Below are 18,277 nucleotides of genomic sequence, written 5' to 3'. Positions count from 1 at the left end.
TTATTGGTATCGACGGAATTTCTTTTATGCGCGTGAAGTTATCTGCATATTCTAACTCATATGTTTTTGTGTATGACTTTATACCGATCAGTCGAACTCGATCTATTTTGACGATTTTAGTCAATCGCGGGTGGAAGTAGGTTGGCCACCCTTGATTTACTTTAATAATTATACTTCCCAGCAGTGACGAGTGAGTTTCAGAAAATTGGAAAAAATCTCAAAATTAAAATCTAGAACCTTCAAATTTTCAAATTATTTCTATTCTTCAAAATCGTCCATCTGCGCAACTAATGGACCTAACTAAAAATTTCATATTTTCAACATTTGATAATGTAAACGAAAATCGCCATAAGAATATTTGATTTTTTCAACTTAATATTGGGTTTATATAGGTGAAATAATGCTGATTACATTCAATACATTAAAATGCTGATTGAGAGACACAAATATGTCTCTCATTTTTGCAACATCAAAAAACTTCGGATACTTCCAAGTCCCTGAATAAATATTTCAAATCGATATTTCTAGACTAAAATGCAGTATAGTTTACTTATTACTCTTACCCATTACTCTCTAGAAGGACACAGGTATGTGAGAACAAAATGTGATTTAATTTATTTCGCCTGAACCTAATAAATGTATCTGAACGGAATCTTACTCTTCTTTGATTCCACAATTGTCGTGTTATTCATCTATGTGAAACGAATATACTATTCACCGGTAAAACGAGTTTGTCAATAAGTTGTCTGGTTTATCTCTCACAGTGATATGTTTAAAATATGTTCGATTTAAACCAATGCTCCATCCATCACAAGCAAACACAGAATAATTTATTGCATATGACCAATTGTGGGATTTCAAGGAAATCTGGAATAAAACACTGCGCTCATTTTGTTTACCTATGAAAAATAGTAACAATCGAAGATTACATAGTTCATATGACCAATTAAATTATAATTGTTGTATCATTTTAAAATGGTCAAAGATGAGTCTTTGCATCATCCACAGTATCTTGTAAAAAACATCCGGGTAAATAGGGTTTAATAGGTGGAATCTAGAACCGGAATATTTTTTCATTTAATTTATTACACCCTGAGTGAAGTTAGAGCATAGAATGTGAACTCAATATGTAATCTGCGATACCGAGACAGGTATGTCTATTGATGTAGCCAATGGACCATCGCTCTGTCGCTTCTATAATTTCTCACGTTTTGGCCATTCTTTTATCAACGACGATTTATAGAAATGTTCAAAACACTTGTTAATGTTGAAGGTCTAGGGTGTTGAAAAAATGAACTTAATGTTGAAATAAATATTATGCGAGGAAAACGATTATATGTCACAAGACTCAGCAACATAAATAATAATATTTCGAGAAAATATATCATATTTTGCGAACCCTCTTCTTGTATGCTAGATATTTTTTTAGTATTTTTTCCAGTCGTAATAGACCTCAGTATACCAAGTTTTCTACATCATTATTGTCATGAATAAATCACTGAGAAATCTGCATATTTCATATATAAATTCTTACCTGCAATCTTCATATCCGTCGCAAAACAATGACGCTGGAAAACAAGCTGATTTATCTAAGCAATCGAATTCATTTTCGGAACACTCGATCTCTGTAACGAATGAACAAAATATTATAAGCACTAGAGAGCGAGGTTCTCTCGAAAATGCGCAAATGCGCCATTGCGCATTACCACCAGACCATTTGGAGGTAAAATATCATACTCGCGCATTACAACATTACGTTTTCAGAGCGTGGCTAGCCGTATTTTCTAACGCTTTCCATGCTTCACGTGTACAGTATTTTGGTTGCCACTGTTCATTGTCATGTCGCACACATGTTTGTTACGTTCTAGTTTAGTATCTTGATTTCTCTAAATCAAATCAGAAATCATCTGGAACAAGCTATTTTAAACCAGCCAGGGCCGGTGTCGCATTTCTAAATTCTTATTACACGCTCTGGATATAGTGTTGTCGTTTCGGCAAAATTTGTTTGTTGTCCGTAGCGTGGTCAACACAAATGTAATTATGTGGTTGCCAAGCTGGCGTCCACCGTTTCTTACATGAAATTTGGGATCTTTTGTACAGAGCCTCTGTCAAAAAACATCGTCCCTTCGAAAATTAGTAATTATTCCGTTAGGGTTGGGAATTAAAATTTGAAATCATTCCTAACCCTAACAGGACAATCAGACTACTATTTTTTTCAACGTGACAAGGATGCTCTTCTCAATTGTCACATTTTTGCATTAGTGGCGGAATCTTTGTACAAAATACCCAGGATTTTCTTTGTTGCCCGTTGGCGTATGGGTAGGCCGGACTTGTTGATATTTGAAGGAGGGCCGACTGCGAACAAGGGTTTGGCGTCATGAACAGAATCAAAACTAATAACAGGTCTAGGCTGTAGTCGTATCATCTGGACCAGCTCATGATTTACAAATCTGTCCAAACTACAACATCAGGAACATATGGTGAGTCAACGAATCAGCCATATCAATATTCCGCAATAAACATGTACAAAACGTATAAACGTTGGAAAAGCACGAAACAAGTTTGCCATTTGAGTTATGTGTATTTTGTTCTGATAATATTTCACGAAGTCGTAAATCATTCAGGACTCTGCTCAGCCTTAAAATGTTCGTGCTCACAAAAACGAACATTTGCTCGGTGTCCAATTTTCTTAAAGGGAATACTGCTAAAGAGTAACTTAATCGTGCAGACAATCGAACAAAATGAAGCGAGATATGTCTGTTCATACAAAATTATGTTCTCTTGTTTCCTTGTTGTTGGATTATTTCCTTGAGCTCAGACTGAACATGACGTAACGGCAATAGTTGAAAATGAATATACCACGACTGGGCGACCGAGTTTCCCATCAACATAGCTGTGGGTTAGAATATGACACAACACATTTCTATTAAAGCCATATACCACGACACGGAAAAACATGAACTGCGGAATAAATCGCGTTTCCTGCCAACATGGTAATGGGTGGGGCATAACACCACATTTTTCTCATGCAAAGTCCGCCCAGACCAAGGCCCAAGCACAAACGGGCCTAATAGTTCAAATGTATGGTATTACAAGCAGTTCTAGTGAGCGTCGTACAGCATTTTTATTATGTCATTAGTCAAGCCCATCTGATCAGAGTATGGGGTCGCAGAACCGAATTTGTTAAATTGTTAACTCATATGTGGCGATCAGACACGTCTAGCGATGGGTATAGTATAGTAACACAAAGACTTTTAGTACTTTTGGAGTGATATCTTAACCATTCCACCTTTTTTATTATTAACCCACGTGCGACTATTTCATCGAAAAAAATAAGGAACTGCAACGTCAATATCATCTTATAGAGCTGTTTTAACTTCCGAAACACACGAAAGTGGTGGGTAAAACTATTCAAATTCTAAGTGAGCTGGGTAAATCTGACTTTCGCCACTTGAGACTGTGCCACAAATTTTCAAGTTCGAGTTTTAATATATTGATGAAAAGGGGCAACCTCTAAGTTGGTGAACTCCTTAAACACCAAACCATCAAAAACGGTATTTAGTTTATTAAAAATATTTAATCGATGAAAAGTGTCTATGGTTATAGCAATGGGTATAGTATAGTGGCACAAACACTCCTATCACTGTAAAAAAATTTCGAGCTAAATCTTTGGCAACAGTGTATTCATGGCCCATGTTCGCACCACATACAGGGTATCTGCATAACCACTATAAAATTTTTTTTGAAAACAAACGTTGTGTACTAGTGGTTGTCCCAGTTGTCGTGGCTAAACAACTTTTGCATATTTTATTCTTGATTTCCATTTGACTACATCGTTCAAAAATTACGCCACCTAAAAGTTACAAACACAAAATAAAGCTGATTCACTTACAGGTACGCAGAAAAAGAACTTCAAATGTCATAAATACAATATACAGTGTACATCAACCCTTGACTATGTTGGTAGGAATGACACTTCTCCGCTGTTTATATCTTTCCCAGACCTCAATTTGAGAAAGAACCATTGAGGTTCTATGAAAAATGTATCTGGTGCTATACTTCGTCGTTCACTGAGTTAGTAAGAAACGCACTTCCAATCTCGTTTATACTTGCCCGACGTCGGCCTGGCCAATAACGTATAACGCCATGTGTAATAATTTAATATCACCCTCCGCTACATTAAAGAGAAAATTTGAAACTTTATCTCAATATATGGCGTAGCTAGTTGAATTTTGGACAATCGTTTGCGCGTCCTCGATGAAGGTCCGTATGTTTTGGCGAGCTCAAATATGTCAATGTGACGTCGTAGTGAGGCTAATAATAAAAAATGACGTAGGTAAGGAAGGAATGAAATTGGGGTAAGGAATGAACTATTAAAACATTGTTGAGTCACGTCAATGAGAAGTACTTGCGGTGCTATACTATACCGGATAGCATTTTTCCTTTTCAAGTCAAACACAGGATATTTTTCACATTCAACAATGACAAATGTCATTTAATGTATTATTGATTATAAGAATAGCTCATGACCACTTAAGTAAGATGTGCTGTTGCTTTTTGATATTTCATATTTTTTCGACATTCGACATTAATGAATATTTGATGATAGTGATAGCGAATTACCAGATAAGTAACTTGGAAAAATAAAAAAAACATTGAGAGAATAGCACCGACATGGTTTTCTACCGCCACAGGTAAAATAAACCCTTTCGTCACATTCCGTTTCAGAAGCAAAATCATATTTTGATACATTGGCTCGAAAAAAATGGAATATGGATTATGTTAATAGCGAATCAACAAGCTATTATAAAAGATAATTATTAGTTACATACCACGACACGGAAAAGCATGAACTGCGGGAAAAGCGCGTTTCCTACCAACATTGTAATAGTTGTAGCCTAGTAGTAGTACCCCACATTTATCATAAAAAGTTATGCTTTTCCGCCCAGACCAAGGTCTGGACAAAAACAAACCGAGTTAATAATTCAAATGAATGGTACTACAAGCAGTGTGATACAGCATTTTCTTTATGTCATTTCTCAAGCCTACCAGACCAAAGGATAGGGCTGCAGAAACCAATAGTTTAAATTGTTGACTCATATGTGACGACCAGACACGTCTAGCGATTGGTATAGTATACTACCACAAGCACTTTTGTGATGACATCCTAACTATTTTTGCATATTTTATTATCGACACTCATGTAACTACTTCATTCAAAAATTACGACACTGTAACGTCATAATCGTGCAATACAACTGATTTGAATATAGAGACACAGTAACGGTATACATTGTTCGGCGATGGATAGGGATATGGATATCATAGCACAAGTATTTTATTTGGTCATGGCCTAACCATTTTTGCATATTTCATTATCGACTCACATTAAGGTTGCCAACCTAGAGTTAAACTAAATCATTCCGGAAGTCATCAATGAATATAATTTGAAAATTGATGCATCAGCAGCTTGTGAAACACGACAGACATCAAAATAGTCCGGCAGATAAGGGGCCTTTTTGGGCCCAACCTTGTTTTCATACATAAAGTTTTTTTTATTTGTGATTATTCATCTTGGGGTTATTGCCCATCATTTCTACATGGGTGTGGAGTTTGCAGCCTTGAGCAATTTTTTTTACGGCTTGATATTTGTATTAGTGTTTTTCATCAAATCTGGCACCATAATGGCGCACAACCTGAAACCTAATCTGTTACAATATTATGTTCAGGTTGTGCGCCATCTTGGTGCACAAACTACGGAAGCACCAACAGATGCATCTGTTAATGATTTTATCTGTTTGTTTCGGAAGTTTAATGACAGAATTATTTGTGGTTGTTGGGGATGTTTCAAAAAAAAGGTTGAATGGAAAAAAGGTTTGACAAATGTCAAGGTTTGAGAGTAGTAGAGAAGTGGAAAAAATACTCCCATGTGTTCTTCATTTGATAACCACGCCACAGAACTTCTCCGATAAATATACGCAGCAATTGCGGGAGGCAGAAATGCCAAGATGGGATTTCATCGCATTGCAAACCAATATTAGCGATTCTCAGATATTTCGCGCATTCCCATCTGAACAGCGTGAAAAAGATTATACCTATCTACACACTTGAAAAACTATGTCAGAATTATTGAATATCAGTAAAGGAATAGTGCAATGGGAGAAGACATATAAGGCGTAACTTTCAGTAATATGCATCAAATAATCTTATTGTGGAATATATATTTAAAAACATTTCCTCACGCCAACCGCAGTCCGAAACTTTTTGTCTATGCTTGTGCTTAGATACCAATTGGCACTCATGTAAACTGGTAAGAGACACGCGGTGGAGCAGATAATATGAGTATCCATCCCCCAGCTGTCATTTGAGTAGGTACTGCTGTTTTTATTGCAGATGCTACTGATTTTTTTGTATTAAAGATTCACTGGCATCACCGATTTAAGGATGTCAAGTGATGGATATAATTGAACCATTTGAAAACCAACACCAACTTACTTCCAACACGCGGTTTGAATGAATAAGAAAGCTGAAACTAGTATTCTTTAAAACAGCATACAAATTGTTCGCAAAAATGTGCGCGTTACTACGTACAACCAAAGCACGCAGGAAAATGTGTGTGATGTACTAGTGATCAAAATGTTTGATCCAACTATGTTGGCATAACAGGCGCACATATTGGTTTTGCATACGCACACCTTCTATCTCCACAAGGATATAATAATTTGGCCAAAGTCAATGCTCCACCTGAAAGGTTCCCGTTCTTCCAAAAGAAAACACGTTACGCATCGTTAGATACCAGTGGATGGTTTTATATGGCCTTGTTCGGAGTGAGAGACGAGGTCGAATATTCCAATCCATTTCAACTAATAAAACATTTCCGAAGTCCCTAAGCTATAAGCAGAAAAACGAAATGCCCGTAGCAACACAAATGTAGTTTGACGAGCGCAAAAGAAAATGGCTAGATGCTGTCGATGGATCTTGGCTTATATCAGTGAAATAAACTACCATTTATTCTACTAAAATAGAATTTCTGACATTGTAAGGAGATGCAATGTTACTATGTATTCAAACTAACCCATGTAGTTATGAAACAATTGTGTTTAACGAAATCGTGCTTCTGAAGTATTCGTACCAAGATGGCGCACAACCTGAACATTGCATGTGTACCAGGTCAGGATTCAGGTTGGGCGTCATCTTGGTACGAATACTTGGAATCCTTTTAAAAAAAAATTGCTCAACATTATATACTCCACACCCACCTGGGGCGCCATTCACTAAACTTCGTAAAAAGTCGGGTTTACGATCTCGTAACTGTGTCTCTCAGAATCGTGATAGCGAAATCTCGTTAAATGCGATTCACCAAAGACCTCGTTAGCACTTGACGCACGGTTAATGTATTCTCTCGAAATCTTACGCTCGTTCGCAGTTGAACAAAATTCACTGACTGCTCACTCAGCCGTATCAGTTATCGCCGCCATCGGGTCGAGCGTGTATCGCTACTTTCTTTTTTGCAGCCTGCGTTTTGTTCATATAGCAGCGCCGTAATCTAGACTGACGGACACATGGAATGAATACAATCAAATGAGTGAGTTTCCAAAGTACCGTTTTGATGTTAGTACCGTACCATACCTAATTGCAGCTTTGAGTTAGTCCGTGTAGCTGTATTCAAGTATTGCAGTGAAACAGTATATGATTCCATCAGAGTAGGTATATATTGCAGTAAGAGCGGTCGCTTCAACTTTAATGTTATTTTCATCTTGCAGATTATCGAGTGTAACTAGTATATAAGGTACCATACCGTAATTACTATGTCAGTGAAAACGAAAAGGGCAAAGTGCTTTTCACCTGATGAGATTGAGGCACTAGTTTCTGGGGTTTCACAACACCGTGAACAAGTTTTTTGGGCTTACTCTCAGAGTGTTACTACACAAACCAAAAGAGCAGCATGGAGAGATATTTCGAACAAGGTGTGTACAAATGCCAAAAGTTGCTAATGTAGATCACAGTTATTGATACGTTGAAAGTGCAATTGCAGGATAGCAGAGCTTTTAATCAAATTTATTATCATTTATCATATATTTACTATTTTCTTCATAGGTGAATTCAGTCAATATTACAGGGAGTATTAGAACCGATAGCCAGATAGAACACAAGTGGTACGACATGAAGTCGAATGCCAAAAAGAGGGTCTCTTTGTACAGGAAAGATTTAAAAAAAACTGGAGGAGGTACAATTACTGCAAAACCACCTACAGAGATGGACTACAGGATAATAGCCCTTATGGGAAATGAGTCAGTTGAGGGCATACCAGGTGCTGCAGCAATCGAAAACTGGCTTTGTATGTTGAAATTTCAAAAATACGTTATACAAAAAATATTGTAGCATATCAATGATTATTGAGCATATGATTTATTTTCTTAGGTCATGCTGAAACATCCTCACTTTCGATGCAAATTTCTCAAGTCAATTCAGGTGACACGTACGAAGGATCATCAAGTAAGTCATGTACCTTTAATCAGTTAATCACTATTGCTGCTAACGACATATAACCCTTATCAATACCTATTTTGATTTTACAGGTCCAATAATTGCATCTTCGCAACCATTTGCGTTTGCAGAACATGAAGACCAAGGCACTGGTATGTATAATTTTATATTGTGCCCTAATTACACAATGAAATTTAACCTGCCTTTTTTTTTCTCTGATAATAGCAAAAAACCAATATTTGTTCCTAGGGGGTGCGCTTCCATACACTTCATATATTGAAAGTGAAACTTCCTGTTATGACCATTCTGCATCGTCTACAGTCAGCAGCAAAAGAAGCAAAAGAAAAAGAAGACGCTGCGATGACGAGGCGAGTGACATTGTCACAATCCAAAGAGAAATAAAAGAACTACTGCATAGTTTGGTAGACTCTCACAAGAAAATGGAAAAAAGTCTGGCAAAAATTGCTGAAAAATATTGTGACTCAAAAATATAGTGACTCAAAATTGTAGTACCTGTACCTTGTATATGGGGTGATCCATAAGTGGGCAGGCTGCCAAAAAACTTGATTAATACTGTCAAACTACATTTGGTTCTCTCTGTTGAATTAAATACATATTGTTAATTGGAAATTCCCACGAAATGAGTAGGCGATAAGAAATGTGCTGGCTTATTGCTCCTACCATAATCGTGCATCAGTCAGTCTGCCAAACATTAAATCGCATTCGAATATTTTGATGGAGCACAACAGTGGGAGAGACCCTCCTATAGCAAGCAATACGAAACTGACAGTATCACTTTCGAGATATGTGAGACTAGACTATTATTCAAAGTGGTTTCTTTATTGCAATAAAACATAGCAACAAAATGATAAAATACAGCTCTGGCGTAGATGTTGACATAATTAATTTTGACACAGCTGCGGAACATAAATTTTTCAAAAAGTAACACTAGGGCTTGACCATGTCATCATCTTCCGGAATTTCTTGCAAGTCACTAGATTCAGATATTTCAATGGAGTTTTTTATTCAACTTAATTTTTACACCCACAGTTTGATGTTGAGAAATAAAGATCTTTGGCCTGTCCTGTTTCATGGGAAGGGCTTATTTTAAAATTCCGGCTAGGTCTTATTTTTGGGTTTCTTATTTATGTGTTTTCCCAAAAATAAGACCTAGCCGGAATTTTAAAATGAGCCCTTCCCATGAAACAGGACAGGCCAAAGATCTTTATTTCTCAACATCAAACTGTGGGTGTAAAAATTAAGTTGAATAAAAAACTCCATTGAAATATCTGAATCTAGTGACTTGCAAGAAATTCCGGAAGATGATGAATGACATGGTCAAGCCCAAGTGTTACTTTTTAAAAAATTTATGTTCAGCAGCTTTTAAAATTAAAGTGTGTTATTTATAAGTAAACGATTTTGAGTTTTCATATTTTGTATACTCTCCAACGCAAAATTTAATACCGGTACTTAAAAATTGAAAAAGGAACGCAAAATTGAGACTCATTTATTTTCTTAAAGAAATTTGAAGACTTAATTTCACGTTACTTTTTCAACATGTATAGGGGGATTATGACTCGCTGCCAGGGAGTTGTCAAAAACTTGATACAACCTGGAAATTGGCGAATGAAATGTTTGATAGACTTGTCGCAAGGGTATGAGGTAATCTGTGGTGACGTCACGCTTGTCACCAATTTCATGTGTATTAAGTTTTTGACAACACCCTTACTGCAAGCACACAAAAATTTTGACGATACACTAACTAAAACTTGAAACTATGGCCGAACGCACGGACTCTGCAGTGGGTTCGAAATCATCTTGTGCTGCAGTGTCATCTGTGTCTGGTACAGGGTAAATTCTCCCATTGGAAGGCAGAGGAACATTATTTCTCCTGCACATATTGTGTAGAATAACACAGCATACTATAATTTTCGCAACTTTCAATGGTGTATAGCACAATTTGCCCCCGGTATGATCAAGAATACGCCACCTTTGCTTCAACACTCCAAATGCTCTGAAACAAAATGCAGTTATTTATCTCTGATGCGGCATTTAACATACAATTTTGAAATGCAACATAATATTTTATTGTGTACATTGTGTAAATTTTCTGTCTAGCTGTTTGGTTGGAAATACTTGGGAGTAAGTATGGTCATTAAGATTTGTTTATTTGCTATCTGCTATAAAAGGCATAATATTAATTTATGAATAAACTTACTTTTCGATAATCACTCTTGTCTTTTTGTGTGCAATATTATATCTTTCAGCGGCTGTCCCATTGGGATTTGATATTGGTGTCATCAACCATTTTTTTAATGGGTATCCACTGTCCCCAAGCAGCAAGCTGTTACCAAATTGGCCACTTTCGAATTTGTCATATATGTTGGATTGTTGTAATATGAACGAATCATGACTCGAGCCAGGCCATTTGACCACAATGTCTGTGAAGATCATATTTTCATCGCAGATTGCCTGCAATTGAGACAAGATGAAATAAATAAAATGTAAAAGCAGTTTTATAAAGGAAGAGTTGAATAACATTAGTGATTCTAAAGATCTCGCCCACAGAAAACAATGAAACATTATTGAAATATAAGCATGCTCACCTGTACATTCAAGGAATGAAAATTCTTTCGACAAATGTAAAGATGTTCGTTGGCAGCAGGAGCAATAATGGGCACATGGGTCCCGTCGATAGCACCAATAACATTTGGAAACTTGCTTATATTATAGAAGTTCATTTTGGTTTCAAATGGATCCTCTGGCATATGTATAAAATCATTTGCAAGCTCACCTAGGGCATTAAGAAATCTAGAAAAAACTCTACTAGCAGTTGGCTGGGAGACGTTAATAATATCCTTTGCACTAGACTGGAAGCTTCCGGAGCCTAGTAACTTCAGGCTTATTAGGACCTGCTCCTCCACCGACAGTGCACGTGAACGCCTCGTAAAGGGTGCCAGTTTCGGATGTAATAGTTGGCACAACTCTGTTATTAATTTTTTATTGAGTCTATAGTCCTCTATTAAGGTCCTTTCACTTGCATCTAGCGGATTTTTCTTTCTTATACGATATGGAGAGATTGTTGGGGCTTTTCTTCTGCAAGCTTCAATATAAGCAGCCATTTTTGAATCTTTGTTTATAATAACGCTAGAATAAACAAAAACAAAAAAAAATGAACTTAACAATCTCTGAATCTCAACCCTAGTTTACTCTGTAAATGCGGCAGATATCCCACAGCTAAGTTACCGACACTAGACTACATACACGCTTACCCGAGTAAGGCCTTTTGATACTATGCCAATTTTTACAAAGTATGCTAACGTCTAAACGACACTATTTTAACTTGAATCACTGCCGAGAGCAATACGAACTGTTAACGAGGCGAAGATTGTTCTCGTTTGCTAGCGAGCTCTTCAGCGCGTTAAAGAAGTTTGCTGAATACCATTTCTCGGTAAAATGAGAGAAGAAGGCACTTTACGAGACGTCTCATTTGGCGCCAAAAAAATTCTCTCGAATAACTTCTCTCGAATATTTACGAAGCTCTGTGAATACCATTTTTGCTTTTTACGAGAGAGTCGGCGCTTAACTAACACGTTAGACGGTAACGAAGCTTTGTGAATGGGGCCCCTGGTTATCATTATTTATGTCATCGACATAATATCTAAACAATAAAAAAAAACTTTATGTCCCAAAACAATGTTAATTAAAGCCCGATTTTGCCGGACTAAAAGCAACAGTGCGCGCTGCGCGTTAAAGAGTGATGATAGTGCAGTGTTATTTTCACAGACTTCAAGACTATAAATAATTTTATCATAGTTAAAGAAATTTGTAAAATGTTGAAGGATTGTTATGTCATCAGGAGGTCATGGTTGACAAAACATGTCTTGTCACTTCCATTTGAATGAACCAGACAGATGAAATCAGTTCTCTCGAGACAACGTGGCGTGCGGGTGTGCTTATTCGAGTGGGATTTATTCGGGTTGGGACGTACAGCAAGCAAGTGTTTCCTTTATATTTTTTTTTCGGATGTATTTGAACAGGACTCAAAGTTTACTTGAAGAATCAAGGTAAATCGTTATTGCTAATGGACATAAAATGCCATTATCTCAGCCGCCTAACATTGATTGCGGCGGGCGGAGCCAATAGCTCGGAAGCAATGCAAGAGATTGACATTTCTTTAAAGAAAAAGGCGAAAGACTCGATTTACTCTGAGAATCCATGTAAAAAGCTAAATGACACGACATCAGGAAAAGCCTCCGTTGAATTCAATAAATTCGTGCTGCTAAAAGATATTGAAAAACCTCTTCGTTCCTTCAATCCAAATGTAATTCATAGGAATATATTAGGAAAAATCAGTTCCTTTGTAGAAATTAAAGTATTGCATACCGGAAATCTAAAAATTGAATGCGCAAATGAAAAACATGTGAAAATTCTTTAAGAATGTGAAGACTTAGGAGACAACAAAACAAAAATTCCATCAAAACAAAGCTATTTCAGAAAAACAACCTTGTTTGTGGGGTAATAAGTGAGGTCTGTGATGATTTGAGTGATCAAGAAATTCTTGAATCAACGTCTGGACAACACGTTGTTTATGCCAAGCGCTTACAGATGAGAACAATTAATAAACTGCCCAAAAGTAGATCCGTACTTTTGCAGTTTGATACCCACATTTTGCCTTCATCAGGTAAATTAAGATAACTAAACTTTCGAACAAGAATTTATAATCCTCCACCAACTCGCTTTCAGCAGAATTTCAGCAGAAGTGCCCTGCGCTGTGCACGATGTGGAGGACATCATAAATATGAAGCATGCAACAGTAGCATAAAATGCCCGAATTGCAACGGAAGTCACAATGCCGGGTATGGGGGGTGCGCTAAATATAAAATGGAAACGAAAATTCAGTCGATTTTGGCACAACAAAAATTAGATATTCCGAAGCAAGGAATATTGTTACATCACCACCAGCCATTAGTTCAGAAGAATTTCCAACATTGCCATGGCAAAATAGAAACAGTCATTCTAACAATGCTAAATCAAAATTACCGAGTTCTAATCTTGCGAAAAATAATGTAAACAAGTCAATTCCTCGTCGGCAGCCTTGATGCATGTATGATGCATGTAGTTCCCATACAGCATATAAATCGATGCCTATAGAACTGCAACAAAGGAACTCACAAATCAATTTTGAACCTATGCTCTTTATGGCTTTAATACTATTGCCGCTCAAACCAAGGGAGAGCAAGCAGATATTTTTCAGATAATATCATTGTCTGCAGAACATAAATTGAAATTTCCAATCAAAATAAAAAACCTAAAGGATTTAGTATTCCATGAATCAAATGTATAATATTAGGAAGTTGTTTATCATGCAGTGGAACTGTCAAGGTATTTATTGCAAAATAAACGAACTAAAGCAATATATATATATATATTTTTTTTGAAGAATCAGAGTACGATCTGTCTCGGATCAATGCTACATTAGCACGTTATATCCGAGTCGTATCGATACTAAGCTCCTTAAACATGTTTCTGGGTAGACATTCATAAATATAGGGCTTTCGTATATGAGACGCGAGACACCACATTACATCCACCCAGGGCTTCCGTGTATGTTACCCATGGCGAAGCACAACTTCCACCCTGGCTTCCGCATACGCCATGCCTATACATAACACAACTTTCACCCTGGACTTCCGTATATGCTACGTATAACGTAACATTTACTTCCGTTTTGAAGCTTTGGTTCATCATTTCCGTCCGAGGGATTAGATTGTATTGCTAGGATTATGCTCCCGCTTATGGAAGGTGTGTAAAGAGGGATGTGTCCGACTTACATATGGCATTTAACACGTTTGATGTGATTTTATGGCATTTCTCCAGTTTCTTGGAAGTTCGTATGCTTCGTTGGTCCCGTGGTTGATCTCGATTTGGTCCATGTGGTTGATAAATTTACTAATAAACTTATGTTGAATCTCGTGTATGTCACTTGTAATAAAATACCCATTGTTCCTTTCGAATCGAATTTTCATGTTTATTATTTCAAGTTTTAATATTGCGAATATCTTTAGCACCACCACCTTATTTTGTCCCTCATACGTATTATCGAAGATAGCTTGACGACCTATACTCAGGGTTTTTCCGGTTATGATTTGCGTACTTTGGACGATTGAGTTATGAATTTTAACGTATGTTGAACAGGTAAGAAATATGTGTGGCGTTGTATCAGTGGGTCTTTTACAAAATTGACAGCCTGGTGCTTGGGGTTGAAAGTGTCCAACGTTTGGTAGCAGGCCATATCTCCAATTCCTGTGTCCGAATAGATACGCATCTCTTTTTATCATACGATATTTCTCGCTCATTGTTTGTGAAATGAGTGCTCAAGTATGGGCTTAGAAGATTGATTTCAGACCAATCCGTGGTTTTTATTTGGCTGTACCCGTAAAATTTGTCTTGCAACCTCCGGTGAATGAATTTTACATTCGCATCCCCCCATTCATTTGGGTTCAATTCCAATATCTGGCTGATATTTAAAATATGCCGCAAGTGAGCGTCAATTTGCACCGCATGGGGAAACGAATTGCTATAAAGGGATTCTTTCATCGTTTTCAACCTCGGACCTAGGGTGTAGAGGCCTTCGAGGTGCCAGAATTGGCTTGGCTCTTCTATGTCGTAGATCGTTAAAAGTTTTTGGAATAGATATGCGTGTGATTTCAATTTTACGTCTATCATGCCGATTCCGCCCTTCCTTATTGATAGGAGTATTGTTTTGCGGTGTAATGGCTCAATGTACTCTGGGTGCCACAGATATTTAAATAAAATGGATTGTAATTTGTTCAGATGGTATGCTGATGTTGCCCGAGTTCTCGCTTCCGGGTGTATTGGGGGTGTGGCGAGAGACTGAATTAAAGTTATTTTGCCATGCCATGTAACGTGGCGTGAGTTGGTGTTGTTTAGGACTTGTGTGATTTTGCGAGCCTTTTCATCTTGGACTTTATATTTAACCTCTGCCCCGTAGTGTACCCCCAAGATTTTAACGGTGTCTCGCTGATATATCTCTAACCAAGTGCCCTCTGAACGCCGTTTCGCCTCTTCGTTTATACATAGAATTCGGGATTTTTCCATGTTTAGAGCTTGACTGGTAGCTTGCTGGAAGAAACTTAACTCTTTGAAGACAAGGGCCAAAGAGTAGGGCGTAGTTGCTATCAGGTTAGTGTCATCGGCAAATTGTTCTATTTTTTCTTCATATTTTCCAAGTTTGATGCCCTTGATGTGATTATTTTTCGTTACCGCCCTTGGCGATTGACATTCAGTGCGTAAAGTAACATACTTAGCGGGCAGCCCTGTCGAATTCCTCTTACAATGTAGACTTCAGGTGTAAAGGCTCCATTTATTTCTATAGTACTTCTGATGTCCGAGTAGAAGGCTTTTATTAGATTACTTATTCTTGTTCCGAACCCGATATTTTCTAGCAACTTATGTATAAAACTATGATTGACCGAGTCGAATGCTTTCTGTTGATCTACTGTTAGAATATATGTTGGAGTTTGATTTTTTCTGTAATATCAAATTAGGCTTTCCACATTTCTATGGATATCTGAAATCTGTCTGTTTGTGATGGAGGATTTTTGGGCTGGGTGGATTTTTTGCAATATATTACGTCCATGAAACAAATACCCGATTTAATTTTGCTCCAGGAGACGCATCTAATTGCGAAATATTCCCCTCGGATAAATGGATACAATTTGACAAGGAAAGACCGATATTTATATGTCGGAGGCAACAACCTTCCATACGCGGAAAAGCAATTAAATCCATTAGCGATTGAAATGCAATGCATTGATGTTTATGGATATAACATAGTTAATAAATATAATACACCGAGCAAAGTCATATAGGAATCTGAAATGGCGCGCGCCATCCCTTTCTCCAAAACACAAAACTTAAATTTTAGCAAATTTGAATAGCCACCATCATTAATGGGGAAGTAGAATTAACAATACCCGAGGTAACCACCTTGCAAATATAATAGATAGACATGATCTTGTGATACTCAACACACAGCATCCCACACGACTCAATACAGCATCCAAATCATCGATGGCCATTACTAGATCTATCTGTGGCTTCTTCAGACATCGCACCACAATGTCATACAAATGTAACAAATTTTTTTCTGGGAAGCGATCATTGTATTGTTACAACATCGGTGAACGTAAGAAATATTAAAGCAGAACAATTTATGTCACTGTTGCCTCGTATCATCAATACACTAGACATCGATAGCTTCAACAATAGTTTTACAACTGAACTCATTCACGCGGCTAACAAATCAATTCTTAAATCTAAAGTTGGAATTATGAAAAAGGTCAGTACCATGGTGGACAAACGACTGCGCAAGGGCCATTCGACTCCGAAAAGTAACGTATATGTAAATGAAGAAGACATTTTACGAAATAGATATTATCTACTTCAAAAAGATGAGAGATAGTGCTCGGGAAATAATACTAGCAGCAAAACGAGGTTGTTGGCAAGAATTCTGCGCCTCGATTAACTCGCCAACCCAGTTTTCGAGAGTTTGGAAAAAGGCACACGCATTACAAATTCTCCAAGATATTATACGGCTTACGGGTCAAAATGATGCTTCTGTCACAAGTGATTATGATAAGGCAAATCTACTGGGGTCGTCATTCCTTCTCTTTCATTGCATTTTAAAAAGTAAGCAGTGCTGGAAATTATAATAATCATTTTTTGGATAGAAAAAGAAACTTTGAGATTGGTATATATCCAGTAATAAATTTGAACCTCGACTATAAGAACTCGCTGAATGTTCCGTTTACTATGCACGAATTAAAAAATGTGCTCCATTCGCGTAAAAATACAGAGCCTGGCTATGATCAAATAGTTTATCTTATGATAAAAAATTAACCACAAGAAATAATTTCCACCTTGCTACAGCTTTTCAACCGATCGTGGGTCGAAGGGCGCGTACCGAAAGCGTGGCAGCACTCGATTGTGGTACCTATACTAAAAACAGGAAAGAAGGACAACTCGCCGTCATCTTATCGCCCTATATCTCTTACAAGTAATCTTTGTAAAGTCATGGAACAAATGGTGGCCAACATATTGAAATGGTTTCTTGACAGGTTTAATATTATTCACGAAACACAATCTGGTTTCAGGTCGAATAGATCAACATTGAACAACATTATCAGTCTGCACGATGATATTATACAAGGATCTTCCAAGCAAGCGACACGTCATTGCAGTATTTATTGATATTGAAAAAGCTTACGATATGGTTTGTCGTGAGGGACTAATTTATAAACTTCATAACATTGGTATATAAAGGAACGGATCTTATCATGATTTGACATGACAGATTTCAGTATTTATTGATATTGAAAAAGCTTACGATATGGTTTGGCGTGAGGGACTAATTTATAAACTTCATAACATTGGTATATAAAGGAGCGAATCTTATCATGAATAGAGTCATTTTCACCATTGCTTTTTAAAATCATAATAAATGATCTTCCAAACAACATTTATTTGACATCCAGAACATTTGCTGATGATTGCGCCACGTGGGAGATCAACGAACTTATATCGGATATGCAAATGACATTAAATCAAATCAGTTCGTGGTGTCAAGCGTACTAGTTTCAAGTTCACGTAAACTTTCACCACTACATCTCTACATTGACGGAGAGGAGTTGTCGGTTAAATCGGAGCATAAATACCTTAGCGTTATATTCGACAACAAGTTGACGTACAAAGCTCATGTGGAACA

At 37.1% G+C, this 18,277-nt stretch overlaps 3 protein-coding genes across 7 annotated transcripts in view; 2 read left to right on the top strand and 1 right to left on the bottom strand.

Annotated features, from left to right (window-relative positions):
* LOC120330887 (uncharacterized) overlaps positions 1-18,277 on the bottom strand; it is a 394,767-nt gene that overhangs the window by 128,747 nt on the left and 247,743 nt on the right. The window lies entirely within an intron of this gene.
* The window catches only part of LOC120330257 (uncharacterized), a 292,402-nt gene that overhangs the window by 66,405 nt on the left and 207,720 nt on the right, over positions 1-18,277 (top strand). The gene's annotated exons all lie outside the window — the stretch shown is intronic.
* On the top strand, positions 7,809-9,340 carry LOC120344113 (uncharacterized). The gene is made up of 5 exons (XM_039413204.2): positions 7,809-7,967; positions 8,098-8,338; positions 8,422-8,496; positions 8,580-8,639; positions 8,737-9,340. Exons 1-5 carry the CDS (start codon positions 7,809-7,811, stop codon positions 8,979-8,981), a joined length of 780 nt encoding a protein of 259 aa, XP_039269138.2. The 3' UTR covers positions 8,982-9,340.

Source organism: Styela clava, chromosome 6, assembly GCF_964204865.1.
Source record: "Styela clava chromosome 6, kaStyClav1.hap1.2, whole genome shotgun sequence".
Classification (NCBI taxonomy): Eukaryota; Metazoa; Chordata; class Ascidiacea; order Stolidobranchia; family Styelidae; genus Styela; species Styela clava.
This window is presented reverse-complemented; position numbering and strand designations above follow the sequence as displayed.

Bases quoted from the DNA above. Each gene is read 5' to 3' on its own strand.
- LOC120344113 (XM_039413204.2), top strand. From the start codon at position 7,809: ATGTCAGTGAAAACGAAAAGGGCAAAGTGCTTTTCACCTGATGAGATT. The intron at 8,497-8,579 runs GTAAGTCATGTA...TTGATTTTACAG, and splicing joins CACGTACGAAGGATCATCAA to GTCCAATAATTGCATCTTCG. The intron at 8,640-8,736 runs GTATGTATAATT...ATTTGTTCCTAG, and splicing joins ACATGAAGACCAAGGCACTG to GGGGTGCGCTTCCATACACT.